This window comes from Dicentrarchus labrax, unplaced genomic scaffold (genome assembly GCF_905237075.1).
Source record: "Dicentrarchus labrax unplaced genomic scaffold, dlabrax2021, whole genome shotgun sequence".
Lineage (NCBI taxonomy): Eukaryota > Metazoa > Chordata > Actinopteri > Moronidae > Dicentrarchus > Dicentrarchus labrax.
In genome coordinates this window covers 21,528,961-21,550,906 of record NW_026136719.1, presented here as the reverse complement: position 1 = coordinate 21,550,906, position 21,946 = coordinate 21,528,961, and the positions used below count along the sequence as shown (strand labels likewise).

The 21,946-nt window shown below is 39.7% G+C and overlaps 1 protein-coding gene across 1 annotated transcript in view; it reads right to left on the bottom strand.

Annotated features, from left to right (window-relative positions):
* smyd3 (SET and MYND domain containing 3) overlaps positions 1-18,263 on the bottom strand; it is a 71,413-nt gene extending 53,150 nt beyond the window's left edge. Inside the window, exon 1 of the mRNA XM_051379200.1 lies at positions 18,035-18,263. Coding sequence (XP_051235160.1) covers positions 18,035-18,195 — 161 coding nt within the window. The 5' untranslated portion in view covers positions 18,196-18,263. The remainder of the gene's footprint in view (positions 1-18,034) is intronic.
* Positions 18,264-21,946: the final 3,683 nt, after the last annotated feature.

Below are 21,946 nucleotides of genomic sequence, written 5' to 3'. Positions count from 1 at the left end.
TTTGAATAAAAATTGTTCCGCTGCTCCACATTCGAAAACAGTTTCGGTCATAGTTAAGCTGCTACATTACCAAACATATGCACATATCCACTCAAGCATCCTTTATGTGACCACCATTGTCTTTAACCTTTTCCCATGTAACAACCTTGTCTTATCCTTTTCCGTTTGCTATATTAAACTGTGTGCATCCATTATCTAGTTTTATCTACCTACCCATCTTCTTTCAGATTATCTATGAGCAAGACATTAGCTACACTCTCCTCACTGTCACAGCCTGTTAGTATCACAGCACTTGCATGTGTCTGAGTGTCTCTGTGTGTGTTTGCTGTGTGTGTCCAGCTGTGGCGTTTATGTCTGTTTTTGTGTGTGCATGTGCTTCCTGCCTCCGTGGTCTTCTGTGTTTCTCAAGAGTGACACTGCTGTCCCTTCCAGTTTGCCTGTCAGTCTGATAACAAGCTAGAGAGCAGTGTCTGTCTCCTTCACGCAGCCAATTACAGCCAGTACAGAGGGCATCACGGAAACACACACACACACACGCACAACAAGATGTGAGTCACAAGAACTCAGTCAGTGTGTGTTTATGAGCGTGTACTTGTGCATAGGCTAATATGATCCATAGAGATTATATATAGAAAGATATTGGGCTTGCAGACTATAATGATATTGCATTTCTGCCTCATTCAACCGTAGAGATTGACTGATTGCTGGGTCTTTATTTGGGTCTTGAATTCATAATAATAATAAAAACAAAAAACAGCTTACTAAATAATAACATAATGTCTAAAAGAGACAAAGAGCAAAAAGGTGAGAGAGAGCCAAAGCAAAACGGGAAGTCTCGGGATAAGTTACGTTCCAGAATTAGAAAAACCTTATTTGAAATTTGAAACTACTGAACTTCCTCAATAGTATGTTGTGTTGGCTCAATTGATACGTTGAGATCATGACTCAACAAAAAAGGCAAGTACAGGGTGCAACAGAGTGAGTTCAGACATGTCTGTAATAACAGGAGGACACAGAGGAGTGATGATCAGTGTATGTTCATGTGAATAGGTGTGTTGTTAAGTGCTTTGAGTGGTTGGTAGACCAGAAAAGGCCATCCACTATTTATTCAATGGTTTAAACGTGGTTTAACAGCAGAGATTACAGCTCAAAAGTTTGAAAAATGACTTCTTTTTTTACAGTATAGTTGGCCCACGACTTTACTGTTCCGGGTTCACTCTCGCTGCTCTCACTGCATCAATTTCAGCGAAGGCTCTAAAATCCACTGTACAGTACCTGCTCCGTCAACGGCAGACTGACGCAGTTAGCACACAGAACATTGTGGAGCATTTAGCCGCTAAAGAGCCAGATATTTCCCTCAGGAGTTGCTAGAAACCCAACAGAACTAAAAGAATTTCACCAGGTGGCAGAAAACACAACTCTAAACGACGTATTATGACAGAAAGGAGATAGACGGAGAAAATGGGGTGAGGGGAATGACATGCAACAAAGGTCCCCAGCTGAAATCAAACCGGGGACAATGCGATTACATGGTCTGTGCCTGCAACCACAAGATGACGCTCCATACAGCAGGTTTTTTAGTATATAACCTTGAATCTCACCTCTGTAACAACAGATTGTTGGATCGTGTGTGTCTGCGCAGCTTGATAATCTCATTTTACACAGTATTTCTGGGCTTCAGTGAGGCACATCTGCCAGATGCTCAGTCTCACAACTTTGATTTCATCTTATTAAACACGCTCATATTGAAAGTCTCTGCAATTTAGATGCACAAGTACTAATGAATGGCAACCCAGAATGATAAGTACATTCAGTTGTGTGTGTGTGTGTGTGTGTGTGTGTGTGTGTGTGTGTGTGTGTGTGTGTGTGTGTGTGTGTGTGTATAAAGGATTTCTCTGAATAACTAGTGTCATTCCAACATTAGAGCATAAACACAGGGGAGTCAGGGTTAGCAGAGGTGCCCAAGGCTTGTTTAGCAAGAGCTCACATACATTAAGAAGTCACCCTGTGTAGTTTATCATGTGAAGGAGAGAAAATGTTAGAATATTGATAATTAAATCTGACAGTGGATGATATTATTACGAGCTTACACACACACAATGAGGTAATGGAGAACATTACAACGGGTGTAAATACATTAGCCGAAGGCTTATCATACTGAACATGGGACATTTGATTGGATTGGACATGACTGCTGCAGATGACATTAGATCCTTAAAGGCAAAAGCAGACATAACTTGAACACACAAAAAAAAACCACACACATCACACACTCACTCTGTCTGACAGAGGGCTGCTGCCTGTTAATGTCAGCGACAGACGTGAAGTGTTTCCTATGACCGTCTATCAGTGTGTGACCAGACTGGACTGTCGTATTTGGCTTGAGGCCCCCACAAGCTTTGACAGGTTTCCAAAACACTCTCCTCTTTTCTGTTCTCTCCTCCTCTCCCTCTTAGCTTCTGTAATTTACAACTTCCCTCTCTGCCCTCCCTTACCTCTTCTTACTCCCCTCTTGTTATGCCGTTGTGTCTTATTTGCGATGACCTTTGCAGCCTGAAACCCAATGGTTAAATTTATAGTCTCACCATGGGACAGAGGTTCATGAAAACATAGCCATTCTTGTCATGTTGAGACCTACCAGAAACAAGGAAGCCACCCACAGTTTAAGAAACACATGCCTGCAGTATGAGACACAAAGCAATAACAACAGATAGGAGTAGGCCAGAACTAAACACAGCCAGGTTCTGTGCAGCTTCAACGAATGAACTGAGAACATAACTCAGGCACTAAGAGTTTGGTCACATCACAAGCTGCCAGCCATAGGAAGTCCATCCATCTTCCCTGAACACAGACAGGAAGGCTGATGCTGACCACGACCCCATTTTTCTTCTCTATGTGTTGTGTAGATTAACTTTGTGGGAAATGTTGCCTGTCGGGAGGCAATCACACGCTGAGAGGGCTATACTGTGTATGTTCATGTATATGTCGTTTTGGTATCAGGCAGGTTTCCATAACTTCCACAAAGGGATCAATCCAGACGGCATGTCGAAATCTGTTTAAAATTTAATTCCATCATAAACATGGAATCCCCCCCAAAAAATAAAAAATACATATACATACATATATATACATATTATATATATATATATATATATATATATATATATATATCAAGGAGCTACAATTCTACTGTAATGGTGCTTGACTTTAACATGAGCATGAGCACGTCTGTGGGGACCCATGCTGAGGTAATGTATACAAGTAATGCGATGAAGCAAAAAGAGCTGAACACAATATAAAAAACTCAGAGATGTTACACAGAAAATTCAGAGCTGAGTAATTTTTAAACGACACTGATAATCAATTATTCTAACCGGTAAAGTGACGTACCAGAACCAGTGCGTTATCTCCACCAGCGATGGTGAACAGTGAGTTAAATAACAGACTGTCTTCACAATACATTTATTTACTGTAAAGCTTCTCCCAAATGACTCCATACAGGGCTGGTACTGACAGCCATTCGTCTGATCAGAACACCATCATTGAAATCACTGACTACAGAAGTCACCAATATTTTATGATTAACATAATTTACTAAACAATTCTGACGGACAGAGATGGGCAATCTGATTATATAGGCCACAAGATGATAGAAATTTGGAGATCTTTCCATACTGTTTATACTGCGGAATCTATCCCAGGCCACTGTACACAATGTTGCAAATCATTGAGTAGGACAGTTTTATGGCAATATTGAGTTTACAAGACTTTTGCATCAATGTGATTAAGTAATCTTATTTGCCAGGTAAAGAGAACTAGGGTTGGGTACCGAAACGCGGTACCAATAGGGCACCGGTTCCGACGTAAACGGTAGTAACCAGACCGAATAAGAACGAACATTTCGGTGCAGAACTGATAGTGAGAGGATCAATCAAGATGCCGGAGCCAAAACGCTCCAAGGTTTGGCTGCATTTCACGTCTAAGGATGCAGACTCTGCGACATGCAACAGATTCCATAAAACAATTGCATGCAAGGGAGGTAACACGTCGAATTTGATGAAACATCTGGCGACACATGGAGTTTATTTAAAGCCGAACAATGCACCGTGTTTGATAACCTCACGTTACGTGACGCAAGGCCAAGCACTTCAGCAGCCGCAGCCGCAGCCAGTGTCGGCCTCACCGGACAAATTGAAGAGACTCCCAGCCCTGCCAGTGTGGTGGTGGACATCACAGATGATGATGATGATGATGATAGCAGCCTTTCCTCTTCAGGTAAGTCTAGTAATTTAATGCCAACCGCAAATCATGCATGTCAAGTAGGCTAGCAAACACTGTTGCCATTCAACAGCGTGAGTGACAACGTGTGCTATGTGGTTAACTATTGAGTCCAATTTGGCCCTGGAAATAAAAGGGTATTGTTTTTTGACAAAGTGTGTGTGGTTTCGTTTTTTTAGTACCGGTTAAGCACCGGAACCGTTTAAAAAATACCGAGTACTAACGTTATAACTAGTTATACTTACTATTACTAGTTATATCTAGATATGGATATAAAAAAATATATGTAAAATGATATATAATGTGACAAAAGATTAATGCTTTCAGTGCTCATAGTAATTAAATATGGATACAACGACTGAGGGAGGATGTGAGACAAACAAGACAGAAACCCAGACAGAATATTAGTCAAATACTGTATATGTAGTTACTAAGCCACATTAATGCACAGTTGCACCACAGCAACTGTTGTTATGGTGACTGCTTCCAGTCTGATAAGCTCTCGGCATTTACGAACTATCCACTCAAACACACACACACACACAGTATATACGTGCATCACTGTATAGATATTGGTCTCATGAATCAGGTATTCCAGCAGGACTGCAGAATTCATATCTTGGCTAAACATAATTGAATATTTCCTCTTGGTACGGGCTGTATGACACTCATGAAAATAAATACGTTTGCTCTTTGCTCAATGCCAGTGACAGAACGGGACAGAAATGTGACACACTAATGCTAATTATTAGGAAATCTCTCCAACTTGCAATGTGATTTGGAAGCCATCTGAAATGCCTACCCAAGGCTCCGTAACAACAACAAAAACACATTTCTTTAATAGTAACATCATCTTCTAGTTCAACAGTTCAGCCAACTGTCTGCTTACTGTTTGTCATTTGGGATTATTTAGTTCAGGAAGAAACACCCACACACATTCTGTACATTTCACACACATTAGTTCTTGATTCAAATACACAGAGACGACTCTGCTTTGGCCTCTAGGCTAAAACCAACACGAGTTCAGGAACATACGCTGCTACATACAGTACATGAAGTATGATACACACTGATTCAACGTAGTCCAAATATAGATGTGGACCATAACAACAGAGCAAGAAGGATAAACAGGAAAAGATGACAAGAAAGAAAGCAACAGGAATCAGAAAGATATGAACTTCCTTAGTCTTCATCAGTTCATTAGTATGCAACAGAACCATACTTTCTTGTTTAATAAGAGTACTCATTTTCATACAGAGATTATGATTCCTCCCATGAAGCACATCTGTCTCATCTCCAGCCATGTTTCTCTTATTATGTCCCCCTCTCCCTCCCTCTCTTCATCCCTTTCGTTCCCTCTCACTTTCTTCCCCCTGCCTTGTTCTGCCCTTCTTCTCCCTCTGTGTCTCTGTCAGATGTTGTATGAAGTGATGAGTCTTTTGGATGGCAGGTCCATGGTTGGACTGCGGGCACAGTAGGAAAAACTCATGAATAACATTAGATGGGTTTCATTAGGAACATGCAGAAGGCTGAATTAAAAAACAGACTATGTCTCTCTCTCTGTGCAACCCCTTCTCTTCCTCTCAATGTCACTCTTTCTTATTTTGTCTCCCCCCCCAAATATGCAAGCAATATGAAGATGTTTCCCTTTGCTTTTGGGAAAATGGCTAATTATGTTAATCACAGTCTATGGCTGCGATGTGAAGCTATGACATAGACAAAAAACATAGAGCCATTAGGCAAGAAATAATGTCACTAATTAATTGTAAAGAACATTTCTACTGTAAAGACACTTGGTTGTTTTGACTGTTATTTTGTTCAAACAAAACATTACCTACCTCTAAATAAACTTCAGCGTATTTTGTTTAAAATAGTTAGACATAAAGATCTTAAGTAATGAGACAATCAACACTTGTTTAATATAGGCACATGCCCTATATATGTATGTATATATATACATATATATACATACATACATACATACATACATACATACAGTCAGTATATATGTATGTATATTTCCTTGTTTTCATCTCCTTGAAAAACAACAGCAGTATATTTTCTTGACCTTGCAAATTTGCAAAGACAAAACAGTCCTCATCATCTCGAGAAAAATAGATTTTTTTTTAAGGATAAAAGTCGTGTGCAGGGACACAAATGATGTGACAGAAATGAGCTGAGAAAGAAAATCCGGAAGAAACAAAAAAAGACAAACAAGAAGCATAAAGGACATAAAACTGTCACCAAACAGTAGAGGAAGTGACTGAAAGATGCTGGTTTTCCGCATTGATATGCAAGAGCATAGATGTGTGCAGTCATATGTGTGTATATGTGGTCAATTTTGTTAAGTCTATGCTATGAGACACCTAATTAGGCCTACCTCAGCATGTCTCTGCTGTGTGTGTGTGTGTGTGTGTGTGTGTGTGTGTGTGTGTGTGTGTGTGTGTGTGTGTGTGTAGCATGGTAATTAATTTCCCGTGAGTATTGGCTGCAGTGCTGTAGCCATGAGAGAGATTTAGTTCTGTGTTCATGCATGTGTGTGTTTGTGTATGTTAATAATTAGTGGGGTCCTCTTTTCTGGGCTGTCCGGTCGTGCCTGAGTGAATTTTCTCATTTCCAGGCTGAGTGGCCAACACAGCATGGTACGAATCACTCCCACGTGACAGGTAATGGCATGCGAGTATATGTATGTAAAGTAAATTACTGACAAATATTAACATAAATCAACTGCAACACTCCTGATGCCTTCCAAGTGATTGAAGACGACACTTTGTTTCTCGGGTTTCACAGAAACCTGTTTGGTCTGTTTCAGCCACTTGTTTCTGTTGACAGTAAAGACAACATGAAACAGGTGCCTCCTTTAAAACTGCAAGACATATTAGCGCTTCTTCATGCAGCAAAGCCCATTCCAGCACAGACATTCTCTTTGCTAGCACTGCCATGAATTACAAAGTAACTGTGAGAGAATGTCAGCAAGCCTAGTCAACAAATGAGCAACACTTACTGAAGGGACACTACTGCCATCTACTGTTGCGTCTATGCTACGACAGCACGGCCTACACAGAACTAAATCACTCAGTACGCTGCAGGCATCCACAGCTACAGCAACACATCAACACGAGTTTAGTGTAGATTGGTGACTGGCATGTAAAGCACTGCTGCCTGTGTGTGTGTGTGTGTGTGTGTGTGTGTGTGTGTGTGTGTGTGTGTGTGTGTGTGTGAGAGAGACGCCAGCTGTGCCTCATCCGCAGCCATCCTAGAACCCTTGCTGAGTTCTTAATGGTTGTTTAGAGGATGATTCATTGACACCTGAGGGAACTCATATGGGACGAGTCTCCTTATGGCTTTATTATCATGATGATTGGAGTACATGTGCATACACACAGACACGCACACACATTCACACATGCATGCAAAATATGGCTTAGAGGGAACATCTACCCTTGCAAAGAAAAGTACTTTTTGCTTTCTTTTGTACTGTCTGAAGCCCTTTTCAGAAAGCATTGGTTGCTCCAGTGCGGGTTAGGACATTTCCTACAAACATTATTTGTGGAGCTCTTTTAAAGAAAAAAATTCTATGTATTAAGTGGAATCAAACATACTGGTAAAATACAGTATAGGATACAGTATATACAATAATCTAGTCAAATAAAATGATACTAAAATCTGATGTACTGATACACAAAAGGCAAAACCAGAGAAAATAAAAGAGGTTAGGATGAAAGGTATAAAATCATATTTTACAGATTCTGTTTATATCTTCTTTGTAGCTATTGTTTTCATTGTTGGGACACATAAAAGGACTTAATGTTAGTATGTTGAGTTTAAGTACCGGAGATCGATATGTGTTGGAGCTCTCCCATGCAGTGCATTGAAGGTGATCACAAGAATCTGAAATGCTATTCTAAAACATACTAATGTAAAGAGAATAAACCAGGAGTAACGTGGGCAGATGTGGTTTGATCTCAGCCCAACAGCTGAATTTTGAACAACCAGAATTTAAATTTCAAGTAAAAACAGGATTAATCATCCGAATGAGCATGAATGATCTGAACTTCTGAGCTAAAAGAAGCACAGCTGCAGGCACTACACAGCTCCAATAAGAGCCAAGTGAATGTCAAAGAACCTTAGGATTGGCATCACAACCAATAATTACATTTTTTTGCCTTATCAATATTTAACTGAAGGAAGAAACCTCATCCAGATTGCTCATTCAAATATTTTCCAAATGAGTAAATGAAAGAAAGAAATCATATGTTAGTCATTTATCTTAGACATCGTTCGGGAAACTAATCCTATCCGCACAGGGCTTAAATCATGTTTTATTTTGTATTTTTAGCTTTTTGCCTTTAGGTTTGAGAGAGACATGAGCATTTAGAAATAACACACTGTCTAAGATCAGTGGAATAATATGAATCTTCAGGGAGCCTTTTCATTTTCTACTGGGAACAAACACACAAACACTTACATGCATTAACTTTCATTAATTATGTAGCAGGAAGCGTATCCACCCCAGAAAAAAATAAATGTTGATCCTCATGAGGACTGGCTGAAAATTTTCTGTAAATACATGTGGTCCTCAGAAGTACAGTTAAAAAAAGATACACACAGATGTTTTGCTTGATGAATACCAAGCATTACACACATGGGGAGGCGTGTTCCCAGTTTACAGCAAATCACTTGGTTTGCAAATGGTACAGCTGTGTGTGTGTGTGTGTGTGTGTGTGTGTGTGTGTGTGTGTGTGTGTGTGTGTTTTCCCAACACCAACATATATTGAGACACCTGTGTATCTAACTGCAGGAGGCAGGGAAAACTAAAGGGACATGTAGAACAGAAAGGAGGAGGAGGAGGAGGAGGAGGAGGAGGAAAGAGAAGCAGATGCAAGCAAAATAATGTTCATCAGGAATGAGGCAGAGAGAAGGAGCAGAGCCAGGTGGAGTGAAAGTGTGTCTGAAAGATGGGGAGAACGAGAAGCTGGTGGGAGAGAATAAGGTTGAATAAAGAGAGAAAGGAAGCAGATGGGAAGAAAAACTGTAGAATGAGGGGAGAAAGGGAGGAAGACATAGAAGTTAGAAGTAGCAGATGGGAGGATAAATCGAGAGGAGGGAACAAGAGAGAGGAGGAGGAGGAGGAGGAGGAGGAGGAGGAATACTGACTTGCCTTTTGAACTACACTACTTACCTCCTCTCCTCTGCTCCTGCTCCTTTTTCTGTAGGTTCGTCTAACTGCATCTAAAGTAGCAATCTGCATGCTTCATATACCACTGCATCCGTGCATGCTTGCCAGAGTGAGTGTGTGTGTGTACGTGTGTGTGCACGCGCAAGTGAGAGAAAGGGGAAAAGAGGGTGTGTGCATAAGCAAGAGATAAAATGTGTAAAAAAGGGTGTGTATGAGTAAGAGAGACAGAATGGATGTTTGACAAAGAGATTCAGCTTGTGCCAGAAGAAAAAGACACACACACACAAATATGCGCATACATTTGACAAAGATGATGAGCATGTGTGTAAAAATAGTGAGGAACTCTAAAGGGTTTGTTGAGAGAAAAGTGAAGCGAATTTTAGATACAAAATCAATGAAAAAATGAGAGTCGACACGAACAGACGCTCTTAGTCGGCCGAACTGAGGTGCATCAATGTGAATTGCAAATGTTTCACATTAAGCAAAGACTATATGCTGATCCCGGTGTTAAGATGCTAGTCCACTTGCATTACTACAAAACTGTGTTGGAAACGGAAAGGGGTGATGGAAATGGAGGGGCCGTGTGTTTCTGTTGACTGTTAAGAAGCTCTCTGCTCCAGTGCTGACTGCTGGCAAAGTCACAGCTGTCCAGTGTGATTGACTCTGTCTCTGAGGGCCTGTCAGTGGGAAAGTTGGGACTTTATGACTAGTACACAATGTTTTTTGTGGCCAATAACCGGCGATTGCCGATATAGTCGCAAATCCAAATCACCGCCCCAGTAGTTTCAGCTTGGAGATGAGCAGCGAGTTCACTACGTGCAGTTCAGGACCGGTTCAGTGTGTGTATTGTGCTGATGAACATCTATCACTGAGAGTCTCTCATTCTTCAGAGGTAGACCATTAAATTAGCTAAATAAAATGTCAAAAAGTGGCAGAACAATCGGCCAAAAACCCATCTAATCGTCCAACCTAAGGACATTACACACAGCTAGCTATAGCAAAAGTCTGTAATGGTGACACATTGGCTTTCTGTGGCAAATGAACACCGCATCCACAGTCCAACGGTCAATGCACGTGGATAACACTTCAACACGTTCTGTCGTGGCAATTTAAAACATCACTGCCTATTTAAAAGGTCCAGTGTTTAGGATTTAGTGGGATCTAGTGGTGAGGTTGCAGATTGCCTCACCCTCCCCGTCTACAGTGTGTAGGAGAAACTACGGTGGCCACAAAACTCACAAAAAACAGAAAAGAAAAGAAAAGAAACATGGCAGTTCAACATGGCGGACAAACGTCTCATTTTAAGGTAACGAAAACATGAAAACTATCCTTATATTCAGCTGAGTATACACTTATGAATACCATACCAATGAATATTATAATACATTTCTGCCAATTCATACTTTGCACGTGACGTCACAACTACTAGCTGGCGGGCAAGAACATCGTTCTCCAGCAACGAAACCCAGTAAACTAATCAAGGATCTTGCCAGGACGTCGCCAGTTTTACTATACAGAAGTATATATATGTATATATATATATATATATATATATATCTCATATGTACGTGATTTGATATGATGAGAAGAAGAATACATGTTACAGGACACACGTTACTGTTGTACTGCGTCTACTTACTTACAGTTACTTTGCATACATACCATCGTACAGTTATTACTACTACATTAACGTTACAACCTAACAGATTGCTAACAGGATTAAAGGCATTTCGCTGCCCCAGCTGCTCGTGTCTGTTGTCTGATGCTATGTGGAGTGGATAATCAGGTAGGCTACAATGTTTGACATCCTGCTAGCATATATGATAGCCTAGGTGACATAAGGTTTTTTTTAAACTAACGTTACTTATCAAGCTGTCATTCGCCGGCAGGCAGGGTGTACATATTCAGATGAAGACTTCATCACACGACGGAACAGACGTCACTTTGTATATAACTACAAACATGCAAATGTTAGCAAACGTTAGCAGGTAACGTTAGCTGGCTAACTAGTAACACTCACGTTTGCTTTCATTATGAAGATATTCCTGTTTTTCACCTCCCATACGACAGCGTTGTTAACCCATCCACTCTTGAAAAAAAGATAGCTATCCGTACTTTTGTAGGCTTTCATTTTTTGTGTAGTGTAAGGTGACGGATATATGTAAATATATATGTTTCTTGCCTGCCAGGTAACCATGGTAATCACGTGACTGCAAAGTATGAATAGAGCCTCCTAAATGTTACACACCTTTAACATCAGTTTTCAGGTTCCCAGTGGAGAAAATGGCTGTGACATAATCATTGTCTCCATGCTTTTACTTGTTTGTTGATCTCAAATACCGACTAGGAAACATTACTGTGGCATATTTTAACTAGTGTCACGATTTGTGAGGTTTGTCTTATTTAATGTTGCCTTGTTTTGACTTTTTGCTTCCCTCTAACAGGCATTTACATCGAGCTGAAATTAGAACAAAACTCAAGTCAACCTGGAATAATAAAGACCCTTTGGAAATTGATTTATATAACTTTCAATCAAAAGCTTCTTGCTATAAATAAAAAAAACTAAAGTTTCAGACGTTTTGTTGTTGTTGTTTGCACTAGTGTGTGTGTGTGTGTTTTTGTGCGCATTTGTGTTTCTGTGTGGTCCAAAGAGACAGTGAGTGAGAGATTTGTGTCAAATATAAAGACTTTATCTGACAGAGATAATGTTGCCCTGCTCCCGTTGCCTAGCGCGCGCACACACACACACACACACACACACACACAACCTGTCAGCAGAGAGAAACAGATCTAAGTTCTTCTTTGGTCTGTCAATACCAGAGAAAAACCCATCAAAGCTCTGTGTGTGTGTGTGTGTGTGTGTGTGTGTGTGTGTGTGTGTTTGATGCGTTATCTGTCCAACAGAGACTGTGTGTCGCCTCTCTCTTCTACCTCCATCTTTCTCTGAACTTCCTCTTCTTCTTCACAGTTTCAAGGCAAATCTTTGACTATGACTGGGATTCAGTCACTCAGCTTGTACGCAAACATTTCCAACTAAAACTGTTCTCAAACTTCAAGTTAATCAGTGGCTTGAACTACCTTGCAAGGCTCAGTGTTACTGCCTGAAGTTGGAAAACTACTGTTTTCTTCATTGCATTGCAGCAATATAACTTACCAATCATAACTAGGAACTAATTGAAAATGATGGAGGCGGGGAGAGAATACAGTCCTCCCGCCACCATAATTTGTTATGGCTGATCGGTGTATAAATATACATTTATGATACAGAGCTCCAAAGGCATAAGATATCCAATAAAAACAATTTACCGCTGATTAACTTCAAACGGACTTCAGGGATACACAATTAGTTGTTACACCATGTTTTCTAATTAATTAGCAAGCAATGCAGATGCATTTGAAATACTGTTTTGTGCATTTTGAATTGGTAACAATTTCTACTGTGACTATGTCTCTTTCTGTCTTTGTTCCTCTGTTATCTCACCTCAACTCCGCCTTCGCTCTCTGTGAGTCTGAGAACCTCTAATAGCTGTTTGTTTGTTGACCTCTGGCAATTTGAATCCTGCTGAGACGTGATCGTCTGTGTGTGTGTGCGTGTGTGCATGTGTGCGTGTGTGTGTGCGCACGCAAGAGAGAGAGAGAGTATGTACTCTCAGCGTTTATCACTCATTACTTACATACAGCCTTCAAGGCCTGTAATTAACTTCAGCTTTGATGCCCCCCCACCTGCTCATTTCCTGCACACACACACACACACGCACACACGCACACACACACACACACACACACACGTGCATTTAAACATAAAGTACATCTTGCAATGAGATACAGGCACACAGATGAATTCACACTGAATTCACACACATTCTTCAACACTCAGTCATGCTGTGAGATTAATTGTGTTTTAGTGAAAACAGGAAAACACACTTCACAACCCTGACACCAATCTGCCTTGGGCTGCGTGTGTGTGTGTGTGTGTGTGTGTGTGTGTCAAATGTTCTACAACAGTTTTTTGTGACACTACACAACTTACAGATCTCTCGCTGATATCATATCAATAAAACTGTCGGCCACAAGCCAAGCAGATGTAGCCATGACACTTATTCAATATCTCAAAAACATGATACTCGGTGCAATTTGCCCTCAGTCTTATTCCTCACACACACACACACACACACACACACACACACACACACACACACACACACACACCTCTACTTACCCCAAGCACATAGAGAAATAATGGAATTCAGTGAAGGCACAAACACTCTAATTTATTATTGATTTCTCTTTGTTATAACTCTATCTCCTTGTGTGAGAGGGTGAGGTATGTTTTTGAGATATTGAATAAATGTCAAGTTATAATGTTTGTCCTAAAACTGTGTGCATGTGTGTCTGTGTGCGCATATCCTAACCTGGAGATATTTTAGCAACATTAGACACCCTGTGAAATCATTCTGCCATCTTTTGGTAGTTGTAAAAGCCAATATAGCACCAAGACAAAGGCTAACAATAAGACTAAGGGCACAAACATGGTCCACACAGGGCAAACGCTTTGAGCTACACAACACTGAACAAACACTTTATTATAATTTCACAATGTCCTATATTTATTTTAATAACTCTAATATGGTAGAATTAATTCTTTTTATAACACTAATACAATATAATTCAATACCATAGCTGAGAAAAGTTACACGTTATGATAACCATTAATTCCCATACCTTTTTATTACTGTGTAATAATGGGAACTTCAATCTAAGCAGAAGATATTATTACTATTATTATATATTGGGATTATGTGAAAGATATTTGCCTTCATGCAATTAAAATTAAGACTTAACATCTACAGTGTTAATGGTGTTTTTTAAATAATAAATGAATAAATGCTAACTGACACATATTCATCGTTCCTCACACTCTAGTTTGAAATGACTGATGGTCTGTGAGGGGAGCAGCTCGGGGAATACATTCAAATTATGTAAAATAAACCACACTGCCCTGCTGTTAATTCATGTGGCAGTAATTCTCATAATTTACATCCCTGGCGGGCATTTGTTAGCTGTTCTTTAGCCAAACAAAATGGCTAATCTTATATTCTGATAGCAACAGTATTCTACTGCTGTCCACAAAGCAGCCGAGGGTGAAGCGTCCTTCTCAGGGCTATTAGGACAGTAGAGGGTAAATACTTATTAACTTCATTATCAGTGGATGAAGTGGTTGTTCTTCAGAGCTCCATGAACTGATCACTGACTGGGAAAGATGTTTAATAACTACAAACATACTACTACTTTGGCAGCAGACATGCTATTTTCCCACTGAGACAGTGCTGTAGTAGAAAGCCAGTGAAGGCATCAGTCCTAGTACAGCTACAATGGACCGTATGGACCTTTCCGTTCTGGATACTGTGCTCTGTGCCAAATAAGATGGTTGTGTGTGTTTTGTGTGTTTTTATTTACCCAACACACAATCCGCTCCGAAAAAATGCATATGGACTAATCCCCTGACAGAAAAAAATACACATGCAGTAAACATAAACAGTATGAGCCATTCTCTCAGGCAATATGCACAAACGTGAAGCTATTCACAAAATCATATTTGCTGTTGAATCTTGCTGCCAATATTCAGGCCAGAACTGCTGTAATAAAGGAAACAGCATCAGTTTTTTTTTATAATTGGTTAACTGTTGAGTGCATGTCACAAACAGGTATATCAGAGGCCAAAGTAACATTTTATCTTAAACCCAGTTGTAAAATGTGTAAGAAATTGAGAAAACAAGGGAATCCTCATATTTAAGAAGCTGTAACTAGCAATGATTTACTTGATGAATGACTAATTAAATTAAAACTGTATGAAACACACACACAAACACACAATTTGCTATTTTCACTCCTTATCACAGTATATCCGTCTCTTTCTCTCTCTCTATCTCTGCTTTCTTATTGTAAATCAATTTTTCAGTATCCTCACATTCATTCTGTCTCATCAAACATCCATCATCTTTAAGTTTGTGTGTCACTCATGTCTCTTAAAGTACAGATCAGGGGGCGTCTATCTGCAGAACCTGCCAAATCCCCTCCAGCCAGAGCCAGATTCCAACATGTAAACATACTGACAGATTGTCATTTTAACCAAAGGAAATACACCTGATAGTGTAGACCTCTGATAGTATAGCATTAGATATTGTACTGCATGCATCTTAACTTCTGAGATCATATTTATCTTTTTGCCAGTGTTTACACGAGGCACAGGATCACACAGCGCAAGCAGGAATAATCCTTTTAAATGGAGTATGAGGAGACATTAAAGAGTGCTGCTGAACTGCTCTAATAAATTTTTACCTTCATGTGGAATTTAAAACTGAACATGAGCTACATCTTTATATCCTCGCAGGGGTTATCTGCATTAACTGCTCTCATTAATCATCATCCATTTGCTACTGAGGCTCATATACATACTGTATGTATCCCACAGTAATTTACCCTTCATTCACCTTGCAGTGCCTGCACCAGAAACCAGGACATACTCTATCACACTGTAACTTGTCTCTCTGCTTACCAGTCTCATTAAATCCACATACATCTGTTTAGCTTGATGAAGCTGGGTTTGGCTGCAGTAGAGAAAGCAGCAGTGCTGCCATTAGGCATCCAGCTGGACAAATATCACAACCAAATGAGATGAAACAGAGAACAAATGATCACATCAACGCAGATGAAAGCTACAGTGTACATCGCTGCTACGTTCAGAATGTCTGTAAAGTAGGAGTGGTTGATTATTTCATTATTATGTATGATTCAATCTGATTTAAAGTCAATATTGTGACATAGTAAACTTTCCTGAAAATCATTTTCATAAACTGAAAGAATTAAGCACCACTGTGCCGTACTGTTTGTATAATTATTTCCTTTCTGCAAGTACAGAGCTTAAATCCCACTGATGACTAGGTGCTCTCTGTCTGGAGCCCTGTAGCGGTCAGTTCTTCTACAAACCAGGAATCCCCAAGAACCCCAGAGACTGTTCATAGATCAAATACACAGACAAGAAGGTCTGTGTTATCCAACGAAAATAAATACCTGACAAATAGTTACTTTATCACAATGATATTATATTAGGAATTATGTAAAAAAAATCATTATTAATTAATTAATTCCATAATGATACCCCAGACACTGATTTGCAAAACTGTATCAAGCATGCAATGACTTAATACAAGCAGAGATATGAAAGAAATAGCACAGTAGCATGATTTAAAAAGTATGGCCCAGTGTGAATAATCTCTATGCATTGTGTACTGTACTGTAATCATTACATGGCCTCAGGTTTGCTGTGTTTTGATCTGATAGACACAAATGGATTTAGGAATATGCACCATGTAGGTACAATATTAGTGGAAAAAAAGACCTTGTGTGTGACCTGCCTTAAGGCCTACATCAGCGAGTAGTTAAATATTAATCCATACACCCAAACAATATTACAATTAAGCATATTACCAAAATCCAACAGCCACACAGTGAACTTGGTAGTTTTGGCCTTGCACCCAGACCTTCTACATAAACATCACATACACAGAGCAGCACCTATTGACCACCACGTCTCCACTTTACTATTGATGACATTCAGATTCACTAAGAGCTACTTTTTACCACAATAAGTCTGCTATCCCTGTCTGTGCAGAAGAAAGTGTTCATGATACGGTCTAGTGATTGTCATATTTACAAAGATATAGTGTTTTAGCATTGAAATGATTTTGCCAGCTCTACAGATGACAGTTTCAAATACAAACTTGTCTGCACACCTGGGGCCAGATGCAGAAAACTCTGTATAGATTCACGATTTAATAATCTGATTGTGATTGTGTTGCATCGACGAGGGTCTCCAACAGCATCAGAGCACCTGCTGTTCATACTAATTCATACACAGGTACCTGTAAACCATCATCACGGTGGTATCTCAATCTACATTATTAAACATCAGAAGGATGATTACTCTTAAGTTTATACTGAAACAGACTTTACAAAGTGCTTTACATTTTTGAAACAAATGAAAAGATAAACAGGGAAATTATGGCGAATGTAAATAAAAAGAATGATAGAATTAATCACTCGTAAATTATTTGAAATTAGGTTTATGAAAAAGCTTCTGAGTAACAGAACTAGTGAAAACTGCGAAATAATAAATAGTAAAATTAGCAAACAACTAAACATACATGTGGCTCTCCTCACTTGAAGTGACACTTCTGAAACCACGACAGAGCAATGGCGCCATCTGGTGGTCGGTCGAAGAACTTAGTTGCATCTACTAAAGTGCATTTTAAATAGCTGACAATAAGAAGCACAAAGCTCTCAACTGCACACATACACACAAGTCAGCAACACGCAACGTTACACACCATAAACAGTATGTAAAGAGTACATTACAAATACAAACTGAACATATCAAACGACTTGTGGTGCTACATGAGCCAGAAACAGTGTTTATCATTGGTCCTTATTGACCAGACTGCAGCCGACCACTGATAGCAATTAGCCTAACGTTAAACTACGGGACAGGGTGCTTTGGTATCTTGGATACTGTCTCACCGTGTGAAGCAGTGGTGGCAGACATCTCTGGCCACTTTATTGGACACACAGCCCGCCAGCGGCTCTGCAGAGTACACCAGCTCTCCCCTCTTGATCCCGGCTGTCGCCCGGACACCGTTGCCTTTTCCCGGGCTGACAAAACGCTCCAGCCTCGGTGCCATAGTTGTGTTTTCCCTCCACGTGAACCGACCAGTGTTTACATCCGTAACATACGCACAGCGTGCGTCATGACGTCACATATACGTACGCACACCCTTCCCGTCCATTGTGGTCGGTGATTTCTGCCTAAGAATAAATAATTAAGAAGTTAGTATTAGAATACATTAATAAGATGTTAAGAAATAAAGAAATCATAAATCAAACATGATTAAAATCCTCCGCAAATGTTTCTACGGAAGCCCTAAAGGGCCATGCATTCATACATTTTATTTCCTCCGTTTTCCCGTGAGAACGAGTTAATTTTATCGAGATCTCGAGATAACGAAACTTTGTTTTCCCGAGATAACGATATAATTAATTCGAGATCTCGAGATAACGACTGTGATATGATAACTGGTCAAATCAGTCGCACTTAAATTTACAGCGTATTCACTTCCGGTTTTCAAAATAAAGGTATTAAGAAAAGTAAGCTATAATTCGAACCTACATTTAAAATAAATTATGTTACATTAAAGTGTTTCATGCGCTTCATGATGAATAAAAAACATACTTAATATCAAGCATTTCTACTGCACCAATGTGGAGAAATGCCAAAACAAAAGTTCCGTATTTGTACCTCCAAGTGGCATCTTTTATTATAATTGAGATAAAACAATTAATGCGCCGCATTCCATTTCACAATGATGCTCTAGTTTTGTCTTGTGTACCGCTTCTTTCACAAACCTAGGAGGTGGTCTGGTGTTGATTTAAGACCAGGTAAGGACAAGGGGTCTTCCCACTGTTAAAAAGACCATTTTCTTAAAAAGTTCAATAAATGCAAGATGTTTCCATTAATCAACGATTAATCGTGTTAAATAATCATGATTTCAATATTGACCAAAATAATTACGATCATCATTTTTGCCATAATTGAGCAGCCCTACTAAACATGCAAGCATAATTTTCCGCTGGTACCTAGTTTCACCTTTAAGACAGACAACAGTGCTGTGATCTTTACCTAGGTTTGTTGAAATTGAAATTGTGACTTTCCTGAGAGGTCGGGGTACATCAGAGGAAACAATCAATTAGATTGAAGAGCAAAAGGTACTGCTATGAGTACTAGATTAACTGGTTAATTAGGCTAGTTAGTTTCCTCGTTTCCTTGTGCAACCCTGAAAGGGATCTTCAGAATTAAATTTTCTTGGCCATAATTAGTCACCAAGATATTTGATAGAATGCAGGTTAAATCTTCTCAGAATAATTTATGCATGTCTTCTCATCCTCCTTTTTTCATTTTCAGTGTATACCTTCTTTAATAGCTCTTATCATGTAGGTGTTGTCATGAAGGCTATTTGTATTGTCTATATATTTTTTTTATTATTTTTTTTTTACAGCTTTGCTGCTGATATGTTTTATTATTGACTGGACATCACTGCTTGTTTATCTTTTGTATTATTTGTTACTTTAGGCAAAACCATCTACCATATATGTAGCACAAAAGTGATAGTGGTAATAACTGGCCTACTTAGTTTATACAGTGGTGTTTCTTTTTCGACTTTTTCTTCAGTCATTTTGTTTTTACTTTCACATTGATAAGCAGGGTTCCCATGGTCAGGAAATTCCTGGCAAAGTAATGAAATTAGAAAAATAATTGTCCAGGCCTGGAAATGATTTGGATTTAACAGAATGTTTAGGAGACATTTTTAATACACACTGTTTTTGGCTATTGTTCCTCCCCCCACTCCTCTCCTACTCTTCTCCTCTCCTCATCCTCTCCTTCTCCTCCTCCTTTTTATTTTCCTCTTACATTTTAAGTTAACAGACATGTGTCTTCCCTATTTACAGATTGACAGACAGGTCATCCTGCTAATGGAAGATGCTCAACTGGCAAATTATCTTCCATCATATGGAGACAGGATTGCTTTGTTCAACTTTTGCAAGCGTCAAACAAACTCATCGAAGCGAAAGCAGGGACTTTTTGAAAAGATAAGGGAGAAGCTCAAGGAAAACCACACAGGGGAGGAGGAGCCAGAAACCTCCAACAAAACCAAAAAAGCTAGAGCAAAAACATCCACAAGAAATATTGAAATAGGATGGGTTCACACTGACGGCAAAATAACAAAACAGGTCAGAGCAAAGCAAGGTGGGGGAACAAGAAAGATCTCAGTTAACATTCAGGCAGGATTTGAAGAGATACTAAAAGGAAAGGACTGTAAGGAAAGTCACCATTCTTTCCAGATGGAGAATCAGGCAAAGGTCACAAATCTGATTTTGAATTTGATGTGTGGGATTTCAAGCAAAATCCTTTTCCCAAGGATGTCTCCATCGAAATGATATACAGCACTGTTAAACTCCCACTTCTGCGCTTCTACATATCAACTCAACCAATATCTGTGCTAAGTGAAGAGTCTGATGATGACGACCATGGCTGTGCTGATTGTGTCTCTGAGCCAGATGATGAACAATCAGTGGACAGAAATTATCGGCAGGATTCGACAGATGAGCCCCATGACTCCCTGCCAGAGGTGTTCATTGTTTCTGAAGAAGTCCTCACAGATTCTTCAGTAACCAGAGAAAACCCTGCAAGCTCAAGTCAAGAAACAAGAACACTTGTCATCAGTGATCCCATGGCTTTTTTTGTGGGCAGGAACTATGCTATTTTTGAGGATGACCCTGACCCTGAGATCATTTTTGGTGCACAGCAAACAGTGAATGTGACACAGTGACACACTGATCTATCAACCTGATGAGTTACCTCAAAGTCCTCTTAATATTTTGCCTGAAACAATTTTGCTCTTGCACCACTCAAACAGCTTCAGTGAAATGAAAGAGGCATTTTCTGACCCTGAGATCTTGAACAAAACACTGAAAGTCAGACGTCTACTTCCTGACAACTCAGTAGAGAAGGGTAGCGGGTCTGGTGTAATCAGAGATGTCTACAGTAGCTTCTGGGCAGAGTTTTATGAACGTTGTACCCTTGGAACAACTTTGAAAGCGCCCTTTCTCAGGCATGATTTCTGTGCTGCTACATGGAAAGCAATCGGGAGAATTCTTCTGAAAGGATTTCAAGATTGCCAGTACTTGCCAATCAAACTTGCCCCTCCTTTTCTTGAGGAAATGCTTTATGGGGCAGTGCACAGTGATCTGAAGACAAGCTTTCTTCAGTTTGTGAGCTCACAAGAACAAGATGTCCTCAAGCATGCATTGAATGATTTTAGCTCTGTTGATGATGATGACCTTGAAGTGCTTGACAGATATGAATGTAGGAAGAGGGTCACTGCTGCTACTCTTCCAGAAATCTTGGATGAAATATCTCACAAGGAACTTGTGCAGAAACCAATGTTTGTCATCGACTGCTGGAGGGAGATCACACAGCCACAGATTCATCTCAACTCTGGGGAACTGACCAAAATGTACAGTGACCTCAAACCCACCCCAAAGAAAGTAGCAGGAATATTAAACTTTCCTACAGGGATGGCATCTAAGCAGGCAGAGGTGGCACAGTACCTGAAAAGATATGTCAGGGAACTTAATGAGGTAAAGCTTGGGAGATTTTTGAGGTTCTGCACTGGCTCTGATTTGTTGGTATCTGGTGTTATTAAGGATGAGTTTACAGTTCAGACCAGTTTCACAAGAAGGCGAATTGGACATACATGTGGGATGCTCTTAGAACTGTTATGGTCATTTCCCTGACTTCTGCAGCGAGTTCAATTCCATTCTAGAGGCAACGTCTGGATAATGGACATTGTGTAGTCAGATATTATGATATCAAGG